At 43.2% G+C, this 24212-nt stretch overlaps 1 protein-coding gene and 1 non-coding gene across 3 annotated transcripts; one reads left to right on the top strand and one right to left on the bottom strand.

Annotated features, from left to right (window-relative positions):
- Window positions 1-246: 246 nt before the first annotated feature.
- On the bottom strand, window positions 247-24043 carry Rbfa (ribosome binding factor A). Of its 2 annotated transcripts, XM_048363104.1 has the most exons (8): window positions 23841-24043; window positions 20308-20350; window positions 18989-19162; window positions 18279-18391; window positions 13321-13405; window positions 1935-2008; window positions 547-850; window positions 247-506 (listed from the first exon to the last, which is right to left on the bottom strand). In XM_048363104.1, the coding sequence occupies exons 1-8, from the start codon at window positions 24002-24004 to the stop codon at window positions 270-272; spliced, it is 1194 nt and encodes a 397-aa protein (XP_048219061.1). In that variant the 5' UTR covers window positions 24005-24043; the 3' UTR covers window positions 247-269. The 2 variants fall into 2 exon arrangements, with proteins under 2 accessions (XP_048219061.1, XP_048219062.1); XM_048363105.1 differs by having other exon boundaries at window positions 421-850.
- LOC125364303 lies at window positions 21141-21245 on the top strand. The gene has a single exon (XR_007213467.1). It is a non-coding gene; the product is annotated as a small nucleolar RNA U13 (small nucleolar RNA).
- Window positions 24044-24212: the final 169 nt, after the last annotated feature.

The raw sequence follows: 24212 nt of genomic DNA, 5'->3' as shown, positions 1-24212 counted from the left end.
TCCGTCCTTCCCTTTCTTCCTTTTTCTTTTTTTTCATATTAAAACAGCTTTTTTATTGTTAATGTCACAGGCTTGAACTCAGGGCCTGAGCACTGTCCCTGGCTTCTTTTTGCTCAAGGCTAGCACTCTACCACTTGAGCCAAAGCACCACTTCCGGCTTTTTCTATATATGTGGTGCTGAGGAATCGAAACCAGGGCTTCATGTATATGAGGCGAGTACTTTACCAATAAGCCATATTCCCAGCCTCCTGTTCTTTTTTAATGGGGTATTAAGTGTAGAGAAAATCAACCATGAGCTTTGGTTGCAAATTGTGTTTAAATATACAGTAAAGTACTGAATGTCGAGCAGAAGAACAAACACTATCACCAAGAGCTTCACCTCCCTGACTATCTCTGATGTATACCACACACATTGCACAAATGTTCATCAGGCACAGGTAGCAACAGAGGCTCTCCCTACTCCTTCTGCCAGAGCAAGGCCTGCTGTGTACCACCTCTGTCCTTGGCCTCCTATTCCTCCTTTGCTTCCAGGGCTTAGCATTCACATCCCTTCTCGCTTTCCTTTTCCTCTTCCTCATCCTCTTCTTCTTTCTCCTCCTCCTCACTCCTAGGGGAGGCATCCCAGTCCTGGTAGGACAGAAACTTCTTTTTCCTCCTCACCAGCTGTGTCAGCCCAGCCACCTGCTGCTGATCCAACAGTGGTGGCATTGATGTCACCCCCCTGAGCCCTTTTTCCTTCCGCCGTTTGTACTCCATTATTTTCTTGTTGAGTGCCTCATGATCGATCCCACACAGATGCAAATACATGGCAGGTCCTTGGGCATCATATGGTGACGGGACACCAGGATTCCTGAGGAAGAAGAGAAGCCTTTATACCAAGCAAGAGCCAAGTTCCAGGGCATTGCTGCTCAAAATACTACATCACCCACATCTGCACACTCCTGAACATGATCTGAGAGAGACTGTGGCAATGTGCAAAGATTAGTTCCAGTTTTGGTTCTCTAGTATCTGAACCAGTGGGCAGTATAGCTCTGTGCAGCTGCTCAACATGCCCACACTTACCTCATTTGAGCATAGTAGCACACACCAGCTAAACAAAATCACAAGTGGGCTCAGTGCAGTCACCTGGCTTAAGGAAACCAAAGCACAATCCACTCTTGAAAACAGCGCCTGAGCACAGCTGTCACCCTATGACCCTGTGAACTTGGCTCTAGAAGATCTGCTAACCCTAAGTTGGTGCCCCGATCCACTCCTCCTTGCATCTAAGCCAGGCTAGATGCAGTGCAGGGCCTTCAGTTTGGCACCAGCATGAATCTCAAACTTCCAAGTGGCCATGTAGGTTTTGACAAGTGCTCGGGGTGGATGCTGCTCTAGAGGGCCAGGGTATGCCATACCTGGAGCAGAGTCCCCTCAACAAATACCTCACACACATTTTCAATGTATCTGTGCCCACTAGCTATCTCCACCTCCTCCTGCCTAGCTCCTCCTAGCAACATCACAAGAGAGGGATGGTCACCTCTGCCCCTCCAAGCACAGCAAAATCTATAACCAGAGACGGCTTCTGATGCTCACAGATGCAGAGCATTGGCCTGCTGTGTGCAAACCCTTGGCAGAAATACACTGAGTTGGTGCTTGCTTGCCAGAGTTTTGGCTGATGGTGCATACGTCTGTGCAAAAGTAAACTATGCCTTGCTGAGACAAAGAAATACACTGAGTTATAGCACACAAGACTGGAGGCCCACAGAGTAGGTGCTATTTTCCTGTGGCTAGACAGCCATGGGCCACTACATGTGGACAGGTGCAAGACCCAGGAACAAAGACTAAGGGGAAAAGGCATACTAGTGGGAGCACAAATCATACAGCTGCCAGAGCAGAGAGCAATTTCCCATCTAGACATCTGCCCTTGGAAATATCATTACATCCATAGGCCTCACCTCAAATCACCTTGGGCCAAACTGTCCTTCTCCTCTGGGGGTCCAAAGTCAGCTACTGCCAGCAACTGATCCACCTGAAAAGGAAGCACAGGGCATAAGCCACACCTGGCTCTCGCTACAGGGCAGCAGTGGGCACTGTGTCACAGGCTCCCACATGGCCCCTGTGTGTCTCCTGGCTACAGTGACCTGGAAATGTCCTGCCAGGCCAAGACCTACCTGCACCTCAAATCTTCTGGCAGCAGTGGCTCACTGCAAACACAGTTTATGCTTTCCCTCATCAGGACTATCTCCAGAAGGCAACAAGAAAGCATGTGGGACTTCATTTCCCAGGGACAGAAGGAACCGGAGGTGGGAGCTCTGAGGGGACAGTTTGGCCCATTGTTCAGGATGGCCACAAGGAGTGATCTCAGGCACAAGCTGAACTGCACAGAGGCCCAGAGGCACTACATTCCTCTGCTTCTCTTTCCAGATGGGGAAAATCCCTTACCATCAGGGTTGCCATTCCTTTGGTTTCAGAGCTAACTGTGCAATGACTAACAAAAGACTACAAGTCTTCTGTGCAGTTAAGTTATACAAAGTCCCCTAGTGAATAATAGTTACTTAGCTATAGTATTCAAATCCTACTTGCTGATTTTTGGTAAGTTTTTTTTTTTTTTTGGCCAGTCCTAGGGCTTGGACTCAGGGCCTGAGCACTGTCCCTGGCTTCTTCTTGCTCAAGGCTAGCACTCTGCCACTTGAGCCACAGCGCCACTTCTGACCATTTTCTTTATATGTGGTGTGGGGAATTGAACCCAGGGCCTCATGTATACGAGGCAAGCACTCTTGCCACTAGGCCATATCCCCAGCCCCTTTTGGTATTTTAAAGTATAACATACTTTAGTAACTATCAAATTACTATCCACAAAAAGGTTTTTGTTTTGTTGTTTGCCAGTCCTGGGGCTTGGACTCAGGGCCTGAGCATTGTCCCTGGCTTCTTTTTGCTCACGGCTAGTACTCTGCCACTTGACACTTGAGCCACAGCACCACTTCTGGCCTATATATGTGTGCTGAGGAATGGAACACAGGGCTTCATGTATACGAGGCAAGCACTCTTGCCACTAGGCCATATTCCCAGCCCCACAAAAAGGTTTTGAACTTATAAACGTAGCCAACTTCTAAAGCAAGAAAATACAATCACAGTGCAGAATGTAAACCTTAGAAGTGTATGGCCACAGAGAGACCACAGTAGGAGATGTAGGTGAGAAGCCAGAGAAGCACAGGAGGGGAAATGGGGCAGCTCCAGGTTTATAAAGTGAGTAAACAATTTCCGCTCAATGGCCAATTATAATGACAAATTCTTAAAACCAGAAAAAGTAGGGGCCTAGGCTGGGAACAGGGAGTGTGAGGACCTTCCTGTTTGCTTGTACACTTCTCAATGATCTTTTTCTTTGGTTGGATGTGGGGTTTGAACTTAGGACCTGGGTGCTGTCCCTGAGCTCTTTTGCTCAAGGCTAGCATTCTACCACTTTGAGCCACAGCTCTACTTCCTATTTTTGAGTGATTAATTAGAGTTAAGAGTCTCACAGGGTCTTCCATCTCTACTGGCTTCAAACCTTGATCCTCAGATCTCAGCCTCCTGAATAGCTAGGATTACCGGCAAGAACCACTCTAGAGATCTTTTAAAAAAACTGTTTTATCAAGAGAAGGGGCAAGATGGTAGATTAGAAGCTTCAAGGTTTGACCTCTTGAATAAGAAGAGCCAGGTAAGATTAATCATGCCTGAAATCCTAGCTACTGAGGAGGCTGAGATCTGAGGATCACTATTCAAAGCCAGCCCAGGGCTGGGAATATGGCCTAGTGGCATGAGTGCTTGCCTCCTACACATGAAGCTCTCTCGGTTCAATTCCCCAGCACCACATATATGGAAAATGGCCAGAAGGGGCGCTGTGGCTCAGGTGGCAGAGTGCTAGCCTTGAGCGGGAAGAAGCCAGGGACAGTGCTCAGGCCCTGAGCCCAAGGCCCAGGACTGGACAAAAAAAAAAGCCAGCCCAGGCTGGCTTTTGTTTGTGAGACTCTTATATGCAATTAATCACCACATACACATACAACACAAAAGCCAGAGATGGAGCTGTGGCTCAAGTAGAACAAAAAGGTAGGAATAACGCCAGGCACTGATTTCAAGGCCCAGTACCAGCACCCTCTTCCTCTCCCAATAGCCAAGTACATAAGACTATCCTGATGCAAGACTGAACACTGAGAATCATGAAAGATGGACAGTAAAAAAGCCCAGAAAAAATGAGGCAACAGAGAAAGCAGCACAATTCCAAGCCCATCCCAGCCTCTGAGGAGGAGGAGAAGCAGAGGACACACAGGGACAACAGTCTGGCAACAGACTGTTAACTCCATGTGCAAGATAAGCCTCCACCTTCCACAAGCCTCCAACCAGGGATCTGGTAAGACAGTGGACTATTGTGTGGAAGGCTGACCTCACAGAAAGACATTCCATCTACCCTTTATCAAAGAGTGATAGCAGAGCACTACCTAGAGAGGGCCCATTGTCTGAGAGTCTGGGGGCCTGAAAACACTCATGAATCAGAGTCTTGGGATATCCTGTTATGCTACCATGAAGGTGGCTGGATACAGCCTCTGAAAAGAAGTTGAAACTGTGGGGAACTGAGTCTGGCATTGCAGGGCAGGCACCTGGGATGGGAGGCCAAGATAGAATCCCACCATTTGAAGCTAAGGTGGAAACAAAGCACCAAGCCTCTTAGCATTCAGCCCCCAGGGCCTGACTATCTATCTGCTGCTTGTATAGATTGCTAGATAAGTCAGAGCCCAGAGTTTGGATCCAATAAAACTATGTGATACCAATAGCTTCCTCATCTTCTCTACAGAAGCTGAACTTTTGGGAAGAGCCAGAAAACAGTAAGACTATGGGTTTCCTGGTCCTAGTCCTGCTGTTTGCTCTGCTCTTCTAAGCAACTTTACTTTTTCTTTGTTAAATAAATTCAACAAATGCACAACAAAGAATTTGAACAAGCCCAGCATTGGTGGCTCAAGCTTGTAATCCTAGCTATTTGGGAGGCTGAGCTCTAATGATCACAGTTCAAAGCCAGCCCAGGCAGAAAGGTCCATGAGACTCTATCTCCAATTAACCACCAAAAAACCAGAAGTGGCACTGTCATTCAAAGTGGGACAGTGCTAGCTTTGGGCAAAAAAGCTCAGACAGTGCCAAGGCCCTGAGTTCAAGTTCCACAAACAACAACAACAACAAGAACTTAGACAATATAAAGCAGAAGAAAAATTTTTAAAATAAGCTCAAAAAGAACAAAAATAGGGGCTGGGAATATGGCCCAGTGGTAGAGTGCTTGCCCCATAAACATGAAGCCCTAGATTCGATTCCTCAGCACCACATATATAGAAAAAGGCCAGAAGTGACGCTGTGGCTCAAGTGGCAGAGTGCTAGCCTTGAGCAAAAAGAAGCCAGGGACAGTGCTCAGGCCCTGAGTCCAAGCCCTAGGACTGGCAAAAAAAAAAAAAAAAAAAAAAATCAATAAAATTTAAAAAGACATGTGTTGGAAACTGTAACCATAGCTCCTCAGGAGGCTAAGATCCAAGGATCATGGTTCGAAGCCAGTGTAGGTAGGAAAGTCCATGAGACCCTAGTCTCCAATTGACTACAAAAAGAGATGGAAGCAGAGCTGTGGTACAAGTGGTAAGAGAGCTAACCTTGAGAACCTGTACGTTTATTAAAGTAGGTAGCCAATAAAGGAGAACACAACGTGGTATTCAGGCAGGAGAGAAAAGTTTATTCCTGAACTGCTGCCCTGTGGCTGAGATGATGCATGGCGGGAGAAAAGGATTGAATGCTTAAGGGCCATGCCTTATCTAGGGCAGGGGCAGGAGGTATGGCCAGGTGCGTTGGATGTGACCTCAGAGAAGTGGGAGGTAACTGCCTCTGGGTATGCCAGTTACTTAGGTAAGGCAGGTATTATGTACAAACTTAAACAGGTGGGGAGCATCTGCATGGAACCCTCCTGGAGGTGGACCTTACAGAAAGAAACCTCAGGGACAGAGCTCAAGCCCAGAGTTCAAACCCTCAAACTGGCACATACAAAAAAAAATTGTAGGAAAAAAAATACTAAAATCCTAAAACTGAAAAGCTCAATAATTCAACTAAAAAGCACAGTTGAAAGTCTTGCTGACAAAATGAATCAAATTGAAAATAGATGATCAGGGATCAAAAATAAAGTAAAAGGATTCAATGTGACAAAGACAAAGAGAAATTACGCATACACACACATACACACACACACATACACACAAACCATTCAAGGTTTCTTGGACAGTACTAAAGGATCAAACTTTAAAATCTTTGTATAGAAGAGAAAAGGTATAAGCTAAAGGCACAGAAAATAAAATGATAGCAGGAAACATCCCCAATCTTGAGAAGGCAAGAGTTATCTAGGTACAGGAGGCTTTCAGAATACCAGTCAAGATCAGAAAAGAAAAAAACCTAGATATATTATAGTTAAGGTATAAGTATACATAACAAAAAGAAATATTAAAAGCTAGTAGGGAAGCAACAAGTCATATGTGAATGTAAACCCATCTGAACACAATACATTTTTCAATAGAAATTCTGAAAGCAAAAGGAGCACGAAATGATATATTCCAAACACTGAAAGTAACTGTTAACATAGATTAGTAAAAATTTCATTGTAAACAAAACTAAAGAAATTTATGACCATTAAACCAGCATTGAAGAAGGCAGTTAAAGGGATCCTACATAGAGAAAAGTACATACAATGAAGAAATACTGCAAAGAGTAACTTCCCCTAAAAGAGCAGATTAGCAAGTGAGAATGAAAAATGAAGCAATCATCATATAAACATTAAAATGACAGGAAATACTACATACCTTTCCATATTAAAAATAAATGTTATGGTGTCTAATCAAAACACATCAAATGGCAGGATATATTAAAAACAAAGACCTGACCATTTGTTATCTAGAAGAAACAAATCTCACTGGCAAATACCACAAGGTGAAAAGATAGAAAACTATTTTCTTTTTTGTCAATCCTGGAGCTTGAACTCTGGGCCTGGGCACTGTCACTGAGCTCTTCAGATCAAAGCTAGTACTCTACCACTTTGAGCCACAGTGCCACTTCTGGTTTTCTGGTGATTAACTGGAGATAGACTCATAGACTTTCCAGCCTGGGCTAGCTTTGAAACACGATCCTCACTCAGATCTCAGCCTCCTGAGTAACTAGGAGGATTACAGGTGTGAGCTACTGGCACCCAGCTAGAAAATGATTTTCAACATAATAAGACTCTGAAAGCCAGCCGCAGTAGCCACATTCATCTGATAAAGTAGACTTCAAACAAATTACTCAGAAGAGACAAAGTCAATTTATATGCATTAAGAGGACAATTCACAGAGAGGAAGTAAAAATTGCCAACATATAAACACCAAATGTTAGCACATCCAATTTCATTAAAGAAACACTACTGGACTTATAAGCATAGCTACACCTCAACACACTAATAATAAGAGATTTCAATATTTTACTATCACTAACAGGCAAGTCATCCACACAAAAAAATTAACAAAGGAGCCTCAGAATTAATCAACAGAATATTTCATCTACAAGCCATACAATATATTCTTAGAAGCTTATGAAACTTTCTCCAACACAGCATATTTCAACATATTTGAAAATATAAAGCAAGAATTAATAAATATATGAAAACTGCAATAATGCCCTGTATTCTATACAATGGAAAACTAGAAATCAACAACTATAAATGAACTATACAAAATGTATTTGAACAAATGGAAATGAAACAATGAACAATGCATTTTAGAAATAACAGGGGAGAACCATCCCAGAATCCATTAAAATTGAAAAACAATTTATCAGAATCTCTGAGATATAGCAAAGGCACTGCTAGAGGAAAGTTAATAAATATAAGCACTGACCTTTTAAAAAATAGGTCTTGGGGGTTTTTTTTGTGTGTGGGGGGGGGGTTGTGGGGCTTGAACTCAGAGCCTAGGAAGCTGTCCTTGGGTCTCTTTGTGCTCAAAGCTAGCGCTCTACCACTTGAACCACAGTGCCACTTCTGGTTTTTGAATAGTTAAGAGTCTTATGGAGACTTTTCTACCCAGGCTGGCTTCGAACCATGATCATCGAATCTCAGTCTCCTGAGTAGCTAGGATTACAAGCATGAGCCACTGGCACTTGGCTAAAAACAGATCTTAAATAATAGCGTAATGATTCTCTCTCTTTCCTCTTTTGCTCTTTCCTCTCTCTCTCTGCCAAGCAAGAATAAACAAGCTGAGTAAGAACAAAAGGCCTTGAGTTCAAGCCACAGAAACACCAGCAAAAAACAAATAAATAAAAATGATAAATTAAATAGAAAGTTGGCTGTTTTAGAATATAAAGTAGATTGATGGCCAAACTAATCAAAAAGAGAAGAATGCCCACATTAATAAATTAGAGATGTGAAAAGGGGATATTACAATAAATACCAATAAAATCCAAATGATCAAAAGTTAATTCTAATAAACTGGAAAACCTAGAACATGGATAAACTTCTACATGCACTTGACCTACACAACCTGATGTAAACCACTTAACAGATCTGTAACAAGCAATGAATAGAAGCAGAGTAAACAGTCTCCCAACAAAGACCCCAGGACCAGATGTATTCACTATTCAATTATACTGGACCTTTAAAGAACACACACCAATGTTTCTCTATTCCAAAAATTACAAAGAGAAGGAACACTCTCATTCTATGAATCTGTATGTGACTCATCCAGGTACTAGTATTACCCATTACCAATACCCAACAAAGATATAACACACACACAAAAATGTATAGACTAGGGCTGGGAATATGGCCTAGTGCTGGTAGAGAGATTGCCTCAAGTACATGAAGCCCTGGGTTTGATTCCTCAGCACCACATATATAGAAAAAGCCAGAAGTGGCACTGTGGCTCAAGTGGTAGAGTGCTAGCCTTGAGCAAAAGAAGCCCTGAGTTCAAGCTGGGACTAGCAAAAAAAAAAAAATTGTATAGACTAATTTCCTTAGTGAATATAGATGCAAAAATTCTCAATAAAATACCTTTCAACCAAACTCAACAGTACATTAAAAAGTTTATACACCATGATCAAGTCAGTTTCATTCTAGGGATGAAAAGATGGTTCAAAATTCACAAACCAACAAATTTAACCTAGCACATAAACATTAAGGATAAAAAAAATCATCTCAATTAGTCCAGAAAATTTATGATAAAAAGCTCTCAAGAAATTAAAATAGAAGAAATATATCTGAATATAATAAATGCCATACATGACAAACCTATAGCCAACATTGTGCTAAATGAGGAAAAACTGAAATCATTTCAAGATACTTTTAATACAGAACTGGAATTTTCATCTAGAGTAGTAAGGTGAAACAGAAAATGGATTCAAATACAAAAGCAAGAAGCCAGATTATGTGTTTGTAGAAATGCTTAAAAGATTACCTAAAGATCCCACCAAAAAATTCTAGATCTGATAAACACAATATGGTAATGTAGCTGGATATAAAATTAACTATAAAGGTAAGTACCTTTCCTACATATTTATCATGAACAGGTTGTGAAAGATATCAGGAAAACTATCCTATTCATAACAGCCTCTAAAAAATAATGAAATTCCTAGGAATAAATTTAACAAAGAAGGTGAAGACCCCTATAGTGAAAACTATAAAATAAGTGAAGAAGTTGAAGAAGGTACAAAAGGAAAAGACATATTTATGGATTGGCAGAATTAATATCAGAAAAATGCTATACTACCTCAAGCAATCTATACATTCAATAAAAGTAATTTTAATGGTAACATTAAAATTCTAATGCCATTCTTGACAGCAACAGAAAAATCAATGCTAAAAATTATATGGAAGCATGAAAGACTGAAAAGCAAAAGCCATTCTGAGCAAAATGAGCAATACCAGAGTTAGAATATTAGGCTTCAAATTATAATAGCATCGTACTGGCACAAAAACGCATGAAAACCAACAGAAAAAAATGACGCAGAAATAAACCCACACATCTATATTCATCTTATGTTGGGGAGTATAGTACTGGGGCTTTGTAATAATATTTTTTTCATACCTGTCCTGAGGTTTTAACTCAGAGCCCACAGCCTGGATGATGTCCTTGAGCTCCCTGGCTCAAGGCTAGTGCTCTACAACTTGAGCCACAGCTCCACTTCCAGTACTGGGCTTTTGAACTCAAGAGCTTCATACTTGCCATGCAAGGACTCTGTATTGTTGAGCCACATATTCAGCCCTGAGTTTTACTCTTTTTTTCTTGGTATCTTGGGGCTTGAACTCAGGACCTGGATGCTGTTCCTGAGCTCTTCATCTCAAGGCTAGTGCTCTACCACTTGAGCCACAGCACCACTTCCAGTTTTCTGGTAGTTAACTGGAGATAAGTGTCTCACGGAACTTTCCTGGGCTGGCTTTGAGCCATGATCCTCAGATCTCAGCCTCCAGAGTAGTTAGGATTACAGGCAGGCGCCACCAGAGCCTGGCTCATTCATTATTTGTCGAGAAAGTCCTCATGAAGTTTCTTTTCTCTCCAACTGGCCTTGAATCATAATCTCAATAATCTCAATCACCCAAAGTAACTAGTATTACAGTTCAGCCACCTAATTTTTAACAAGGGATTAAAAAACATACACTGGGGCTGGGGATATGGCCTAGTGGCGCTTGCCTCGTATACTTGAAGCCCTGGCTTCGATTCCCCAGCACCACATATACAGAAAATGGCCAGAAGTGGCGCTGTGACTCAAGTGGCAGAGTGCTAGCCTTGAGCAAAAAGAAGCCAGGGACAGTGCTCGGGCCCTGAGTCCAAAGCCCAGGACTGGGGCTGGGGATATAGCCTAGTGGCAAGAGTGCCTGCCTCGGATACACGAGGCCCTAGGTTCGATTCCCCAGCACCACATATACAGAAAATGGCTAGAAGTGGTGCTGTGGCTCAAGTGGCAGAGTGCTAGCCTTGAGCGGGAAGAAGCCAGGGACAGTGCTCAGGCCCTGAGTCCAAGGCCCAGGACTGGCCAAAAAAAAAAAAAACAAAAAACCAAAGCCCAGGACTGGCAAGAAAAAAAAAAAAAGAAATATACACTGGGTAATAGCCTCTCAACTATTGGGAAAACTGAGTATCTACATGCAGAAGAGCAAAACTAAATACCTACATAGCTCACCCTGCACAAAAATCAACTCAAAATGGATCAAAGATACTTATGAAAGATCTTTGAAACTACTACAGGGAAAAACATTGTAAGATAGAGGTAAAAGCAATTATCTTTTGAATAGGACTCCAACTGCCCAGTAAATAATAACAAAAATTGACAAACTAGGGGCTGGGGATATGGCCTAGTGGCGAGAGAGCTTGCCTCGTATACATGAGGCCCTGGGTTCGATTCCCCAGCACCACATATACAGAAAACGGCCAGAAGTGGCGCTGTGGCTCAAGTGGCAGAGTGCTAGCCTTGAGCAAAAAGGAAGCCAGGGACAGTGCTCAGGCCCTGAGTCCAAGGCCTAGGACTGGCCAAAAAAAAAAAAAAAAATTGACAAACTAGACCACATAAAAAAAACACTGCCTTTTCACATAAAAGGAAACAACTGTCAGCTATTCAATTGTAAAGGATTAATATCTAGAAAATACAAAGAGCTCAAAAACTAAAAAGAAACACAACAATCCAATTAATAAATGTACAAATGGATTAAACAGTTCTTACAGGAGAAAGTACACATAGCTAAATAAGTACATGAAGAAATGTTCAATGTTCATAAAGGAAATGTAGATCAAACTACAATGAAATTCCTTATCATTCCAGTCAGAATGGCAATCATCCAGAAAAAAAACAAATGCTCTTGAGAATGTAGGGAAAAAAGAATCTTCACACACCATTGGTGGGAATGTAAACAGCACAAGTACTATAGAAAAGTTGATTAAAAAACTAAAAATATACCTACCTTATGACCCTGCTATAACTACTCTTGAGCAGACTGTAACTCAACATAGAAGGAGAGCTTCAAACCCATATTTATCACAGTACTACTCATAATGGCTAAGCTGAGGAATCAGCCTAGATGCCAGACAGTCAATAAATGGATAAGGAAAATGCAGTATATATACACAAGGGGTATTTTTCAGCCACAAAGAAAAATGAAGTTATGTCATTTGGAAATGAATGGAACTGGAGATATAATCAAGTGGAATGAAATAAACTCAGTTCAAAGACCCAAATACCACATGTTTTCAGGCATATGTAGAATCTGGACCTAAAATGATGATGATGATGATGATGATGATGACGACGGCCTATTATCAGTGTAAAGGAATCTATCTTGAGAAATCAGTGGGCAGAGGGAGGGAGAAAGGACAAGGTCTAGTGAGGGCAAAGAGAACTGAAGTACATTCATACATATGCATATATGTGGATATAAAAAATAACAGTGAAATCCATCAAACACTATTTGAAAAGGGGGAGGAGGAAAGGTCATTAAAGGAATTTAACAAAGGAAGTACACTTGTTCAAAGTACACTGTATGTACTTAAAGGAGAGAGTGGGGAACCTTTTTCTGTCAAGGGTCACTTGGCTGATTATAATATCATTCATAAACCATGCAAAATTATCATTATAAACCGACAGGCAGCCAGCAACAAACAATAAGCATATATATCTGTTCCATCACATATCAAATGATTCTGTCACCTTACAGGCCCACTTGCCAGATGGTCCCCGCCCTAGCTACAGAATTATCTGAATGAAATTCCTTTGGGGATGGGAATGTGGTGAGTGCTTGCCTAGCATGAATGAAGTCCTGGGTTTGATTCCTCAGTATCACATAAACAGAAAAAGCCAGAAGTGATGCTGTGGCTCAAGTGGTAGAGTGCCAGCCTTGAGCAAAAGAAGCTCAGGGACAGTGCCCAGGCCCTGAGTTCTAGCCCCAGGACTGGCAAAAAATAGTTTGACCAACTAATGTGTGCTAATAAAAAGTTTATTTCTATCTTAACTATGTTGTCTTTTGAGGAATTAAAAGTTAATTTTATGCATAAACGTTCATATTATAAAAAATTATTTCAAAGCTTTACCTTGGAGCTGTGTGCTGGTGGCTCATGCCTGTAATTCTAACTACTCAGGAGGCTGAGATGTGAGGACTGGTTCAAAGCCTGCCTGGGCAGGAAAATCCATGAGACTCTTATCTCTAATTACCCACCAGAAAACCGGAAGTGGAGCTGTGGCTCAAAGTGGTTAGAGCACTTGCCTTGAGCAGAAAACAGTGTCCAGGACCTGAGTTCAACCCCAACGACCATCACCACCACCACCACCAAAAAGCTTTACCTTAGCCAGAAGTGCATCTTTTCTGTCTTGAATGAACACTATTGGGGGTACATTCTTCAATGTCTGCTGGGACATCACCAGGTGCCTGAGGAGAGAGTGCATGTTTTGCACATTTAGTAGAGAGGAGCAGGTGCTCAATGTGAACTACCTGAAACTTACTACTGAAAGTCAGACTCATTCATCAGGTCACTCAACATTGAAAAGAAGTGTGTAGAGTGTCACACCTGTGTTCTCAGCCAGGAGGGAGGCAGAGGCAGGAGGATCACTGGAGCCCAGAAGTTCAAGGTCAGTGAGATCTCTTTTCAAAAGGCAAGGGAAAAGCTGGGCTGGGAGCTTATGTCTGTAATCCTAGCTACTCAGGAGGCTGAGATCTGAGAATTGCAGTTCAAAGCCAGCCTGGCAAGAAAGTCCATGAGACTCTTATCTCCAATTAACCACCATAAAACCAGAAGTGGATCTGTGGCTCAAGTGGTAGAGCATTATCCTTGAGCTGAAGTGCTCAGGGACAGCACCCAGGCCCTGAGTTCAAGCCCCATGACAGACAAAAAAAAAAAAAAAAAGGCAAGGGAAGAGAAGTGGGGAAGAAAAGGAATACTAGAGAGGAAAAGATTAGAACAAAAGTTTTTATCAAACTACCATATCACAAAAAGGCACAGGTGGGCTAGGAATATGACTTAGTGGTAGAGTGCTTGCCTAGCATGTATGAAGCCCTGGATTTGGTTCCTAAGCATTACATACACAGAAATAATCGGAAGTGGCACTGTGGCTTAAGTGGTAGAGTGCTAGCCTTGAGTAAAAAGAAGCCAGGAACAGTGCACAGGCCCTGAATTCAAGCCCCAGGACGGGCAAAAAAAAAAAAAAAAAGGTACAGACATCACTACTGTTCTTGAATCCAAGTGCTAGAACGGTCTGGTTAAAAGTATTTGTTTTTTGTTTTTGTTTTTTTGTGGAAGTCCTAGGGCTTGAACTCAGGGACTAAGTGCTGTCCCTGAGCTTTTTTGTTCAAGGCTAACATTCTACTATTTGAGCCACAGTTCTACTTCCAGCTTTTCTTGTTTTGTTTCGGCCAGTCTTGAAGGCTTGGAACTCAGGGCCTGAGCACTGTCTCCCTGGCTTCTTTTTGCTCAAGGCTAGCACTCTATCTCTTGAGCCACAGCACTCTTCTGGCTTTTTCTGTTTATGTGGTACTGAGGAATTGAACCCAAGCCTTCATGCATGCTAGGCAAGCACTCTAACGCTATGCCATATTCTCAGCCCCTACTTCCAGCTTTTTTTGTGGTTAACTAGAAATAAGAGTCTTATAGACTTTCCTACTTGGGTTGGCTTTGAACCACAATCTTCAGATCTCACCTTCCTTAATAATTAGGATTATAAGCGTGAACCACTGGCGCCCAGATTTGTATGTGAAGTATTTGTATTTTTAAAAGATTTTTATTAGCATGCATTGATTGTACAAAGTAAGATTTCATTGTGAAATATCTATACATGAATATCCTCACTCATCCCTTCCCTCCATGCTCTCACTCTCCCTTCTTAAAACAATTTCAACAAGTCTCATTGTTCTATTTTTTTTTCACTGATGCATACCAAAGTACATCAACCATATTCATAGTCTGTTGGCCATCTCTCTTCCTGCTGGTACCCAACTCGCAACAGAACCTGTTTTACTTTCCTGTCATTCTTTTTCACTTTTTATTGCATATTAATTGTACAAAGGTGTTTGGAAATGTATCTCACACATGCACATAATTTAGATTAACATTCCCCCACTATTTCCCCTACCTTCCTGTTTCAATAAGATTCCATATGCCATCTTCATTATGGACACAATATATTCCAGTATTATTCATCCTCCCTCAGTTTTCCTCTCTTCCCCCTCCCTCATCTTCCCTTAGGCAGCCTCAGTTATAATCACGCTGCACGCGCACACACACACACACACACACACCTCTTTTTGTATTTTCATTTTTTTATTGAGATAGGGTCTCAAGAACTTTGCCTTGGCTGGTCTCAAACTCCAGATCTTCCCACTTTCACCTGTTGAGTAGATGAGATTATGGACACGGGTCACCTCATCTGGCTTCTTCTTTTTTTTTTTTTTTTTGCCAGCCCTGGGCCTTGGACTCAGGGCCTGAGCACTGTCCCTGGCTGCTTTTTGCTCAAGGCTAGCACTTTGCCACTTGAGCCACAGCGCCACTTCTGGCCATTTATGTGGTGCTTGGGAATTGAACCCGGAGCTTCATGTATACGAGGCAAGCACTCTTGCCACTAGGCCATATTCCCAGCCCTGGCTTGTTCTTAATTCTTTTGAAGCAACCAAGATCCTCAAGAACAACCAGGTCAGAACATGGGGCACCACCAGTGGGGAGGGGCTGTAGGATTTAGATGCTAACAGCCTGTCTGGAACCCAGTGAATAGTCTGGAACTCCACCCTCACATCGCCACAGGGTAGAGGAAAAACCTTTTTATAGCTCAGCTACATTACACATGCCTGTGAGGTCAAGCTACACATGGTATACACTTCCTGAAACCTAAACTATGCTCTGGGTGACCTTATGACTTTTCAGATTGCTTGAAAACAAGAGAATGACACAGCTGTTTCTATACTTGAAGAAAATACTTTGAACTGCTCAGTCAAGCTGGATTCCTACCCTCATATTGAGGAGAAAACCAAGTCAGTTCTTTATAACCACCCAGTCCTGCAACTCGCAAAAGTTTTGCTCTCAGGATTCCTTTATACTCTCAGAAGTTACTGAAGATCCCAAAATTATTTTGTTTATGTGGTCATTCAGTATTTACTATACTAACAATAACATATTTTTGTCACTTAGAATAATAAACTATGCTGTTATAAAAAGTATTTAGAACAGTGGCTTGATTCTCCTACCTGCACATTTTCTGAGTCCTACCTGGTGAAGGTAGGTGGGTCTCATCATTGCATCTGTATCCTATTGCTATTTTGATCAAAATAATGAAATTCTGGCTTACACAGAGAAGAAACTGAGAAAGGAGAACACAGTAATAGCCCTTGAAAAACTGTGGATCTTCTCTAATACTATTAAAAACCCAACAAATGAAACCCTCTGACATTAAAGCACATCAGCCTCTGGCAGGTTGGTGGACCTCTCCCCAGGTATGGTTTTGGGACCTCTTGAACTGTCATGGACCCTAAAACCCTGCTGTCTGTTGCTCTGCAGTGCACTTGGTAAAGTCACTGCTCCCACCAGAACTGTGTTCATATGCTCAGAAGCTCACATGTTCATCAGCAGATGCCAGTTTCTAAAGCCCTGATTTTGGCCAGGTGCTAGTGGCTCATGCCTATAATTTTAGCTGCTCAAGAGGCTGAGATATGGGGCTGGGGATATAGCCTAGTGGCAAGAGTGCCTGCCTCGGATACACGAGGCCCTAGGTTCGATTCCTCAGCACCACATATACAGAAAACGGCCAGAAGCGGCGCTGTGGCTCAAGTGGCAGAGTGCTAGCCTTGAGCGGGAAGAAGCCAGGGACAGTGCTCAGGCCCTGAGTCCAAGGCCCAGGACTGGCCAAAAAAAATAAAATAAAATAAAAATAAATAAAAAATAAATAAAAAATAAAAGAGGCTGAGATATGACAACCTCAGACAGTAATGTTTATGAGACGTTGATCTTCAATTAACCATCAAAAGCCAGAGTGAGTTATTGCTCAAGTTGTAGAACACCAGCCTTGAGTGAAAAAGTTAAGGGATAATGCACAGGCCCTGAGTTCAAGCCCCAGTACTAGCACATAAGTAAGTAAATAAAGCTGATTTTATTGGTGACAATAGGAAAGCCAGTAGGTTGCCCTGAAGTAGCAGGGTCATTTAACACATCTTTGAGAGAATGCCTGCCAAACACTTATACCACAACAGCCACAAGTGCTCTCTCATCTTCTATGTAGTGCCCATGTAACAGCACCATGTTTTCAGCAGTAGAATGGGATTTGACTGTGCTTCTTCTCGCAGGATATTAAAAAGGTGGGTACTAACAGGCCAAGACTTAGTACAATTGATATTGTTTTCTTGTTTATACAGAATACTTTAAGGTATTAATATTGTAACACTTTAAAGTGGCATTGTATTTCACAGTGAACACCAACAGCAGTGCAAAAAGGCACCAGTTCTGGCACAGTGAGGAAGGGAAAAGGGCAAGGCGCCAGTGGCTCATGCCTGTAATCCTAGCTACTCAGGAGGCTGGGATCTGAGGGTTGCAGTTAGAAGCCCAGGCAGAAAAGTCCCTTTGAGACTCTTATCTCCAATTAACCAACCACTCAAAAACTGGAAATGGAGCTGTGGCTCCACTGTGGTAGGTGCTAGCCTTGAGCAAAACAGCTTAGGGACAGCGCCCAGCCCCTGAGCTCAAGCACAACAAAAGGAAGGGGGGGGAGGGAGGGGGCAGGGAAGGAGAAGGGGGAGGGGAAGGGAGGAAAGCAGGCAGATCTTGAGTATTGTGAAAATACCCTGAACCTCAAAAAGTCCTGAAAAGATCTCTGGGTCCCTATAAAACTTTAAAAAGCTGACTAGATTATGTTTTATGGGAAAAGGAAAATTGTATTCTCCGATTTGATAAAATACTTCACAAATTTTCCTTAAAATTACAAATCTAAGCCAGGCACCTGTGGCTCACACCTGTAATGTTAGCTACACAGGAGGCTGAGATCTGAGGATCATGGTTCAAAGCCAGCCCAGGCAGGAAAGTCTGTGAGAACCTATCTCCAATAACCACTCAAAAACTGGAAATGGAGCTGTGGCTCAAGTTGTAGAGTGCTTGCCTTGAGTGAAAAATCTCAGGGACAGTGCTGAGTTCAAGCCCCAGGACCAGCATACACACAAAAGAAGTATAAATCCTTAATAAGAAAATTTAAAAGAATAAATACAAGATAGACAGCTGAGCAACTTAAGGTATAAGCAGAAAGCAGTACTTGTAGAAAGCCAGTACCCTCACCTCATGTGTGCAGCACTCCTCTGCAGGACAGCTTCTGTGTGCTTGTTCTGGTCTGCAGAAAGGCCTGTCTTCCAGTACACACGGCAGGCTGAGAAGTCTGAAGTCAGAGAGACCTGAGACCCACCCCAGACACAGGTCACTTCGTGTCTGCAGCTGTTCTCACACAGACAACAGTCTGGAGATGAAAAACCACAATTCCTCTGTACCTGAATGCCATTCCTGTTAGGCTCAGCAGGGACCACCACCCGTTGCTACTGAGATATCATGGCTGGGAGTAAAATAAACTTGCTTCTTCTCTCCAGATCCCAACAACCACTTGTTTAGCCATCCTGACCACAGGGCACTGGCTTCACAGCTTTTTGCCAAGATGCTTAATGGAAACACCAGCTTCCTACCTCTATAAGAGGTAGGAAGACTCTCTTTTGTCTTAATGCTGGGTTAAAGGCAGCATGCCTATACCTCAACACATCCATAGACTTCTTCCAACAATCCAGTCCATACTGTAACACTAGCTGGGTGTCTGACAACACACCAATGCCCATGTGGTTACAGGACCCCTACCTGGGTGGAAGGTGGATGCCTCTGCACCACAGCATGGGTATCCTCTAGGACTTAAGATGACCAGACTGGGTCTCACTCCTGTAGCCCCAAGTGAAAACCATGACAGTGAGAAGGTGAGGTAAGACTGAGAGGCCTGGCCTGTAACCTACCTTGGAGAGCTCCACATTCAGGTCATAGACTTCCTGGCTTACTTCAGGGGTGCACAGCAAATCTGTCAGTGCTTTGAAAAGGAGGCCGTTCAGGGTCCTCAGGCGCACTTGGTCTCCCTTGGTGGTCTTCTTTGAGGTCTTGGTGAGGAATTCCAGCTTGGATGGCTTGTGGGTCTCCATTAATAAGAACATACCGACAGCATTACCACTGTGACCATCTTCACAGACTTAAATGTAGAAACTAGGGCAGGGCTAAGCTGACAACCAGATAGACATGAGTGCTAATCTCAGACACCTCTTGCTAACCACTAAACACAATCCTCCCAGATTTTACCTGGCAGCCCTTCAATAATAAAAGTACTGCTCATTTTGGCTACTTTAAAATTTTTACTTATTTAATTGGTGTGTGTGTGTACATGCTCACTTGTGTGTGCAACAGTACTATGGTTTGAATTCAGAGCCTTCCTCTCTTGCTTTGCTTTTTCACTCACAGCAGACACTATTATACTTGAGCCATGCCTCTACTTCTGGCTTCTTGCTATTTAATTGGAGATAAAGGTTTTGCAGATTGTCTGACTAGGTTGGCTTTGAACCAAAAATCCTCAGATCTCAGCTAAGACTATAATTGTGAGCCACTAAAACTGAGAGAGAGAGAGAGAGAGAGAGAGAGAGAGAGTGTGTGTGTGTGTGTGTGTGTGTGCGCTCATGCTGGTCCTGGGGCTTGTCTGGGCCTGGGCACTGTCTTTGAGTTTTTGTGCTCAGGCTAGTGCTGAGTCATAGCTCCACTTCTGACTTTTTGGTAGTTTAGTGAAGATAAGAGTCACACAGACTTTCTTCCCCAAGCTGGCTTAGATCCTCAAATTTGAGCTTCCTGAGTAGCTAGGATTACAGGTGTGAGTCACTGGAGCCTGGCTTTTTTTTCCTTTTAACCTTAACATGTAATTCATACACCATAAAATTCACCCTGGAAACCTTTTATTTTTCTTTGCTGTGTTCGGGACTGAATTCAGGACCTTTCTCACACTCTACATCCCTAGCCTTTTACTCTGTTAAAGCATTTATATCATACCAACAGCTATAGCATATACACTAAAAACTGACCATACATTAAAGTGTTAGAATTTGGTCAAAGAACATTGTTATTTTTTTTCTCTGAAAGTGTTGAAATTCATGCTTCAGTAGCATCTAGCTTCATTGACAGATTGTCTATCTGCTCAACAAAATAAAAATGGAAAATCTGCTGGCTACAATCTTGCCAACTTTTAACTTTCCCTCCCACCTCACAATTATAAAAATTATAGCTGCTGCTTATTACGTACCAGGTGAGACCCCAGAGAAGGACCTTCATACCAAAACTTCTTTCTATATGGAAAAAACAAATATTAAGAAGGATAATGATGGCCAATTAAGAAGATAGAGTTAATGTAAGTGGCCTCTAGAGGCTGTGACTCTAGGATACAGAATGGAGGAGGGATGAGGACCTAAGAAACACAGATGTTTAATGGAAAACAACATGGCTAAGGGGTTCAAACAGAAGAAAGTTTTAATTTAATTGTCACTTAAAGTTTATCTATAGTCTCAAGGGAAGAGAAGACGCCCTTTAAACATACCTTCCAAGCAGCATGCACACACTATGCCTAGTTGACCGAGTATTCAGTTTCTCAGGGAGTCACAAGAGAATGGTTCTGATATGTATACCATAACATGAGTTAGGTAACAGAGGAAGCCCTCCCTTCTCACTGTTAGAGAGGCATGGAGAGTAAGATGAAGAGGCTAAAAGATCCACATAATACACTACAGCGGAAGACAGTGGTTTCATACAATAACATTCTTAAGTCAATATATTGAGCACATCTGGCTCGTAGACCGTGGCTCTCAACAGTGCCCAATAATCAGAGCTCCATGGAGAAATGTTGGTTCCAGGGTTGAAATGGGGGGATATATAAACTTGGAATATTTTGGCCAAGCTCAGAGAGACAAATAGCACATGATCTCTCTCATATGTGAAAGCTAGATCTAATATATATCAGGGCATGATAAATTATACAGGACTCTAGACATTCATACACGGTGAGACCAAAGGATACGCTTAAGGGAGGAACACAAAGGCACAATGCCTCTGTGCCTCTGAGCATATAAAATAAGTTATCAGACCCTTTTCCAGTTCATAAGCGTGATGATTGTGTTCTCACACACTTGAGTGACATGTGCCTCCCTATAAACCTTGTTACAACATGGGTACATTACCCATCTGATGTGAAAAAAAATAATTATCAAAATAAATTCCAGGAGGGCTGGGGATATGGCCTAGTGGCAAGAGTGCCTACCTCATATACATGAGGCCCTGGGTTCGATTCCCCAGCACCACATATACAGAAAATGGCCAGAAGTGGCGCTGTGGCTCAAGTGGCAGAGTGCTAGTCTTGAGCAAAAAGAAGCCAGGGACAGTGCTCAGGCCCTGAGTCCAAGCCCCAGGACTGGCCAAAAAAATTTAAAAAAATAAAAAAAATAATAAATTCCAGGAAAAAACCAACAACCCTAGAACATTTTGTTGAACATGTTAGTAGATGCTAAACATATGGGCATACACAGCACAACCCCTTATGATGGGGTAAGTAAAAGGGTAGAAGGGGTTCCTATTGGCCAAAAATGAAACATTTAAAAAAAAAAAAGTGAGGGCTGGGAATATGGCCTAGTGGCAGAGTGCTTGCCTCATATGCATGAAACTCCAGGTTCAATTCCTCAGCACCACATATATAGAAAAAGCCAGAAGTGGCTCTGTGGCTCAAGTGGTAGAGTGCTAACCTTGAGCAAAAAAGAAGCCAGGGACTGAGTTCAAGCCCCAGTACTGGCAAAAGAAAAAAAAAAGTGAAATATTTTGAGCAAAATTGGATTATAATTCATGAGTCCACACTGAGTATGGACTCAGATTCAGAACTGTAGATAATCTGAGGCCTAATCTCCCCTCTTTAGGCATGGGCTGCATGCAGCAGCAATTTTCTCTCAATGAAGATAGTATGGAAAATGAGGCCACGGCAAGTGGAGGCCCCTGACACATTCCATAACAGTGATACTCACGTTGGCTGAATATACCCTTGATGAGAGAGTGAAAAAGGCACTTTATCTCTTCCAGCTTCCTTCCCAAATCCATGACCCATATATACTCACGAAGAAAACAGAGTTGATCCAAGGAAAGTGGGCAAGCAGGGAGCATAGCTCAAGTGGTAGAAAACTAGATTTGAGAGAAAAAGCTAAAGGACTGCACCCAGGCCCTAAATTCAAGCCCTAGTACTGGCACAAAAGAAGGAGGGAGGGAGAAAGAGAGAAAAAAGGATAGAGTAGAAGAGAGCTCTGAGAGAGAGAGCAAGCGAGAGGGAGACAAAGACAGAGAGAGAGAGGGCGCACTCCGCACAAGAAACAAATTAGGCCCTGGGGCTCACATATATCATCCCAGAAGCAGAGTCTGGAGGATTGAGATTTGAAGTCACTCACTCAATAAAACAGGTTTAGTGGATTGAAGTGTGACACCAGTTCGAGGCAAAAATGCAAGACCCTACCTAGAAAACAACTAAAGCATCTAGAGTTGGGGGCATAATTCAAGTGGTAACAGAGCACCTGCCTAGCAAGCCAAGGCTATAAAATGAAATGAAAGTCCCACCTAGCTACCATGACAAACTTTATTCATCTAAGTAACACTACATAGAAAGAGTACTGTTCACCAATACAGAAGGCATCAATAATGAGGAAATTATTCTCTTGTTATACCTCTATTGACAAGAATGGAAATGAATGATGTACCATTTTGCTGATTTTTCTTTTAATCTGACACATATTCTCAGAAGACTTCAATGTTGTATAAAAAGAAGGAAAAAATAAGATGCTAAGCGAAATGAACTCCAAGTTATGGAAACAAGTGGTTTATCAGTGTTATTTTCAACGTACCATGTGAAATTATGTCCTTTTTCTTTTGTCTTTCTTTCCTGTGGTTTTTACCTCTGATATCACTATAACTGATTTTAGTACCCTGGATATTGTATACACCAAAATCGAGAGACAAAGGATAAAAAGACAAACCAAAGCAACAGCAATACTTACAAAACTATATGGTGTAAACCAACTATACAACTCATGAGGGGGGGATGAGGGTAACAAGTTGGATAAGAAATGTACTCACTGCCTTATGGATGAAACTGTTACCGCTCTGTACATCACTTTCACAATAAAGAAATGAAAACAAAAGAAAGTTAAAAAAAAAAAAAAGGAAAAGAGGGTGGCTGCCTTTTTTTTTTTTTTGTCATTGTGAGACTTGAACTCAGGCCTGGGTACGGTCCCTGAGCTTTTTTGTCCGAGGACGGTGCTCCACCACTTTGAGCCACAGCTCCACTTGCTGCTTTCTGGTGGCTAACTGGAAATAAAGTCTCACAGACTTTCCTGCTTGGGCTGGCTTAGAGCGGTGATCCTCAGGCCTCGGCTCCGAGTAGCTAGGGCTACAGGCAGGCGCCAGCAGCGCCTGGCTCGCGCGTTATTTCTGAGAAGGGTCTTGCTTCCTCCTGCGTGGGTGCTCCCGTGTGATCTACCTATGTTAGGGTTTGCGTAGTTCAGGCTAGAGGGATGAACTTCCGCGCCCTCACGAAGTTCCTCCGCGCTGCTCTTGAGGGTGAAGAAGGATCCGTCCACACCACCACCACACCTCCACTCTAGGCCCACCCTGCCCGCCCGAGAACTGCCCTGGGCGCCGCGGGGCCTGCTCCCCGCGGACACTGCCCTGACCCGCGGGCCCCGCGGACGCAGTGCCCTCGCGGATACCGGCGGCACCCCGGAGGGACACACACACCCTCCCGCCCGGGCGTACCTGGTTTTGCAGGCAAATTTCTTGAGCAGGTTCTTCGAGCCGCAGACGACGGCGGAACCGTGGAGGGCCCGCGCGCGGCTCGGGAAAACCGCGACACCCCAGACACCCCACAGGGCCCGCAGCTCGGCCCCGCGGACGCACCGCCCACCCAGCGAGGCCCACATGCCCGGCCGACCACTCCGCTCCGGAGAGCGCCGCGGAACGTGCGGGGGCGGGGGGCGGGGCACGGCGCCGGCTACGTCCGCGGCTGTGGGCGGGGCCTCGGCCATCCGTGCGGGGGGGCGGGGCGACGACTGGACTGGCAAGGCAGGGCGGTGGCTGGTGGTGTGAGGCAGGTGGCCCTGTGCTTCACTCACTCGGGCCTTGTGCAGT

The sequence above is a fragment of the Perognathus longimembris genome, chromosome 15, assembly GCF_023159225.1.
Source record: "Perognathus longimembris pacificus isolate PPM17 chromosome 15, ASM2315922v1, whole genome shotgun sequence".
NCBI classification, from domain to species: Eukaryota; Metazoa; Chordata; class Mammalia; order Rodentia; family Heteromyidae; genus Perognathus; species Perognathus longimembris.
Note: the sequence above shows the minus strand (reverse complement) of the source record. Positions and strands in the feature narration are given on the sequence as shown.

Coding starts and splice junctions, on each gene's coding strand:
- Rbfa (XM_048363104.1), bottom strand. CDS start 24,004: ATGTGGGCCTCGCTGGGTGGGCGGTGCGTCCGCGGGGCCGAGCTGCGG. Junction 20,351..23,840: donor AAATTTGCCTGCAAAACCAG/GTACGCCCGGGC, acceptor TTTTCCATATAG/AAAGAAGTTTTGGTATGAAG. Junction 851..1,934: donor TTGGCCCAAGGTGATTTGAG/GTGAGGCCTATG, acceptor CTTCTTCCTCAG/GAATCCTGGTGTCCCGTCAC.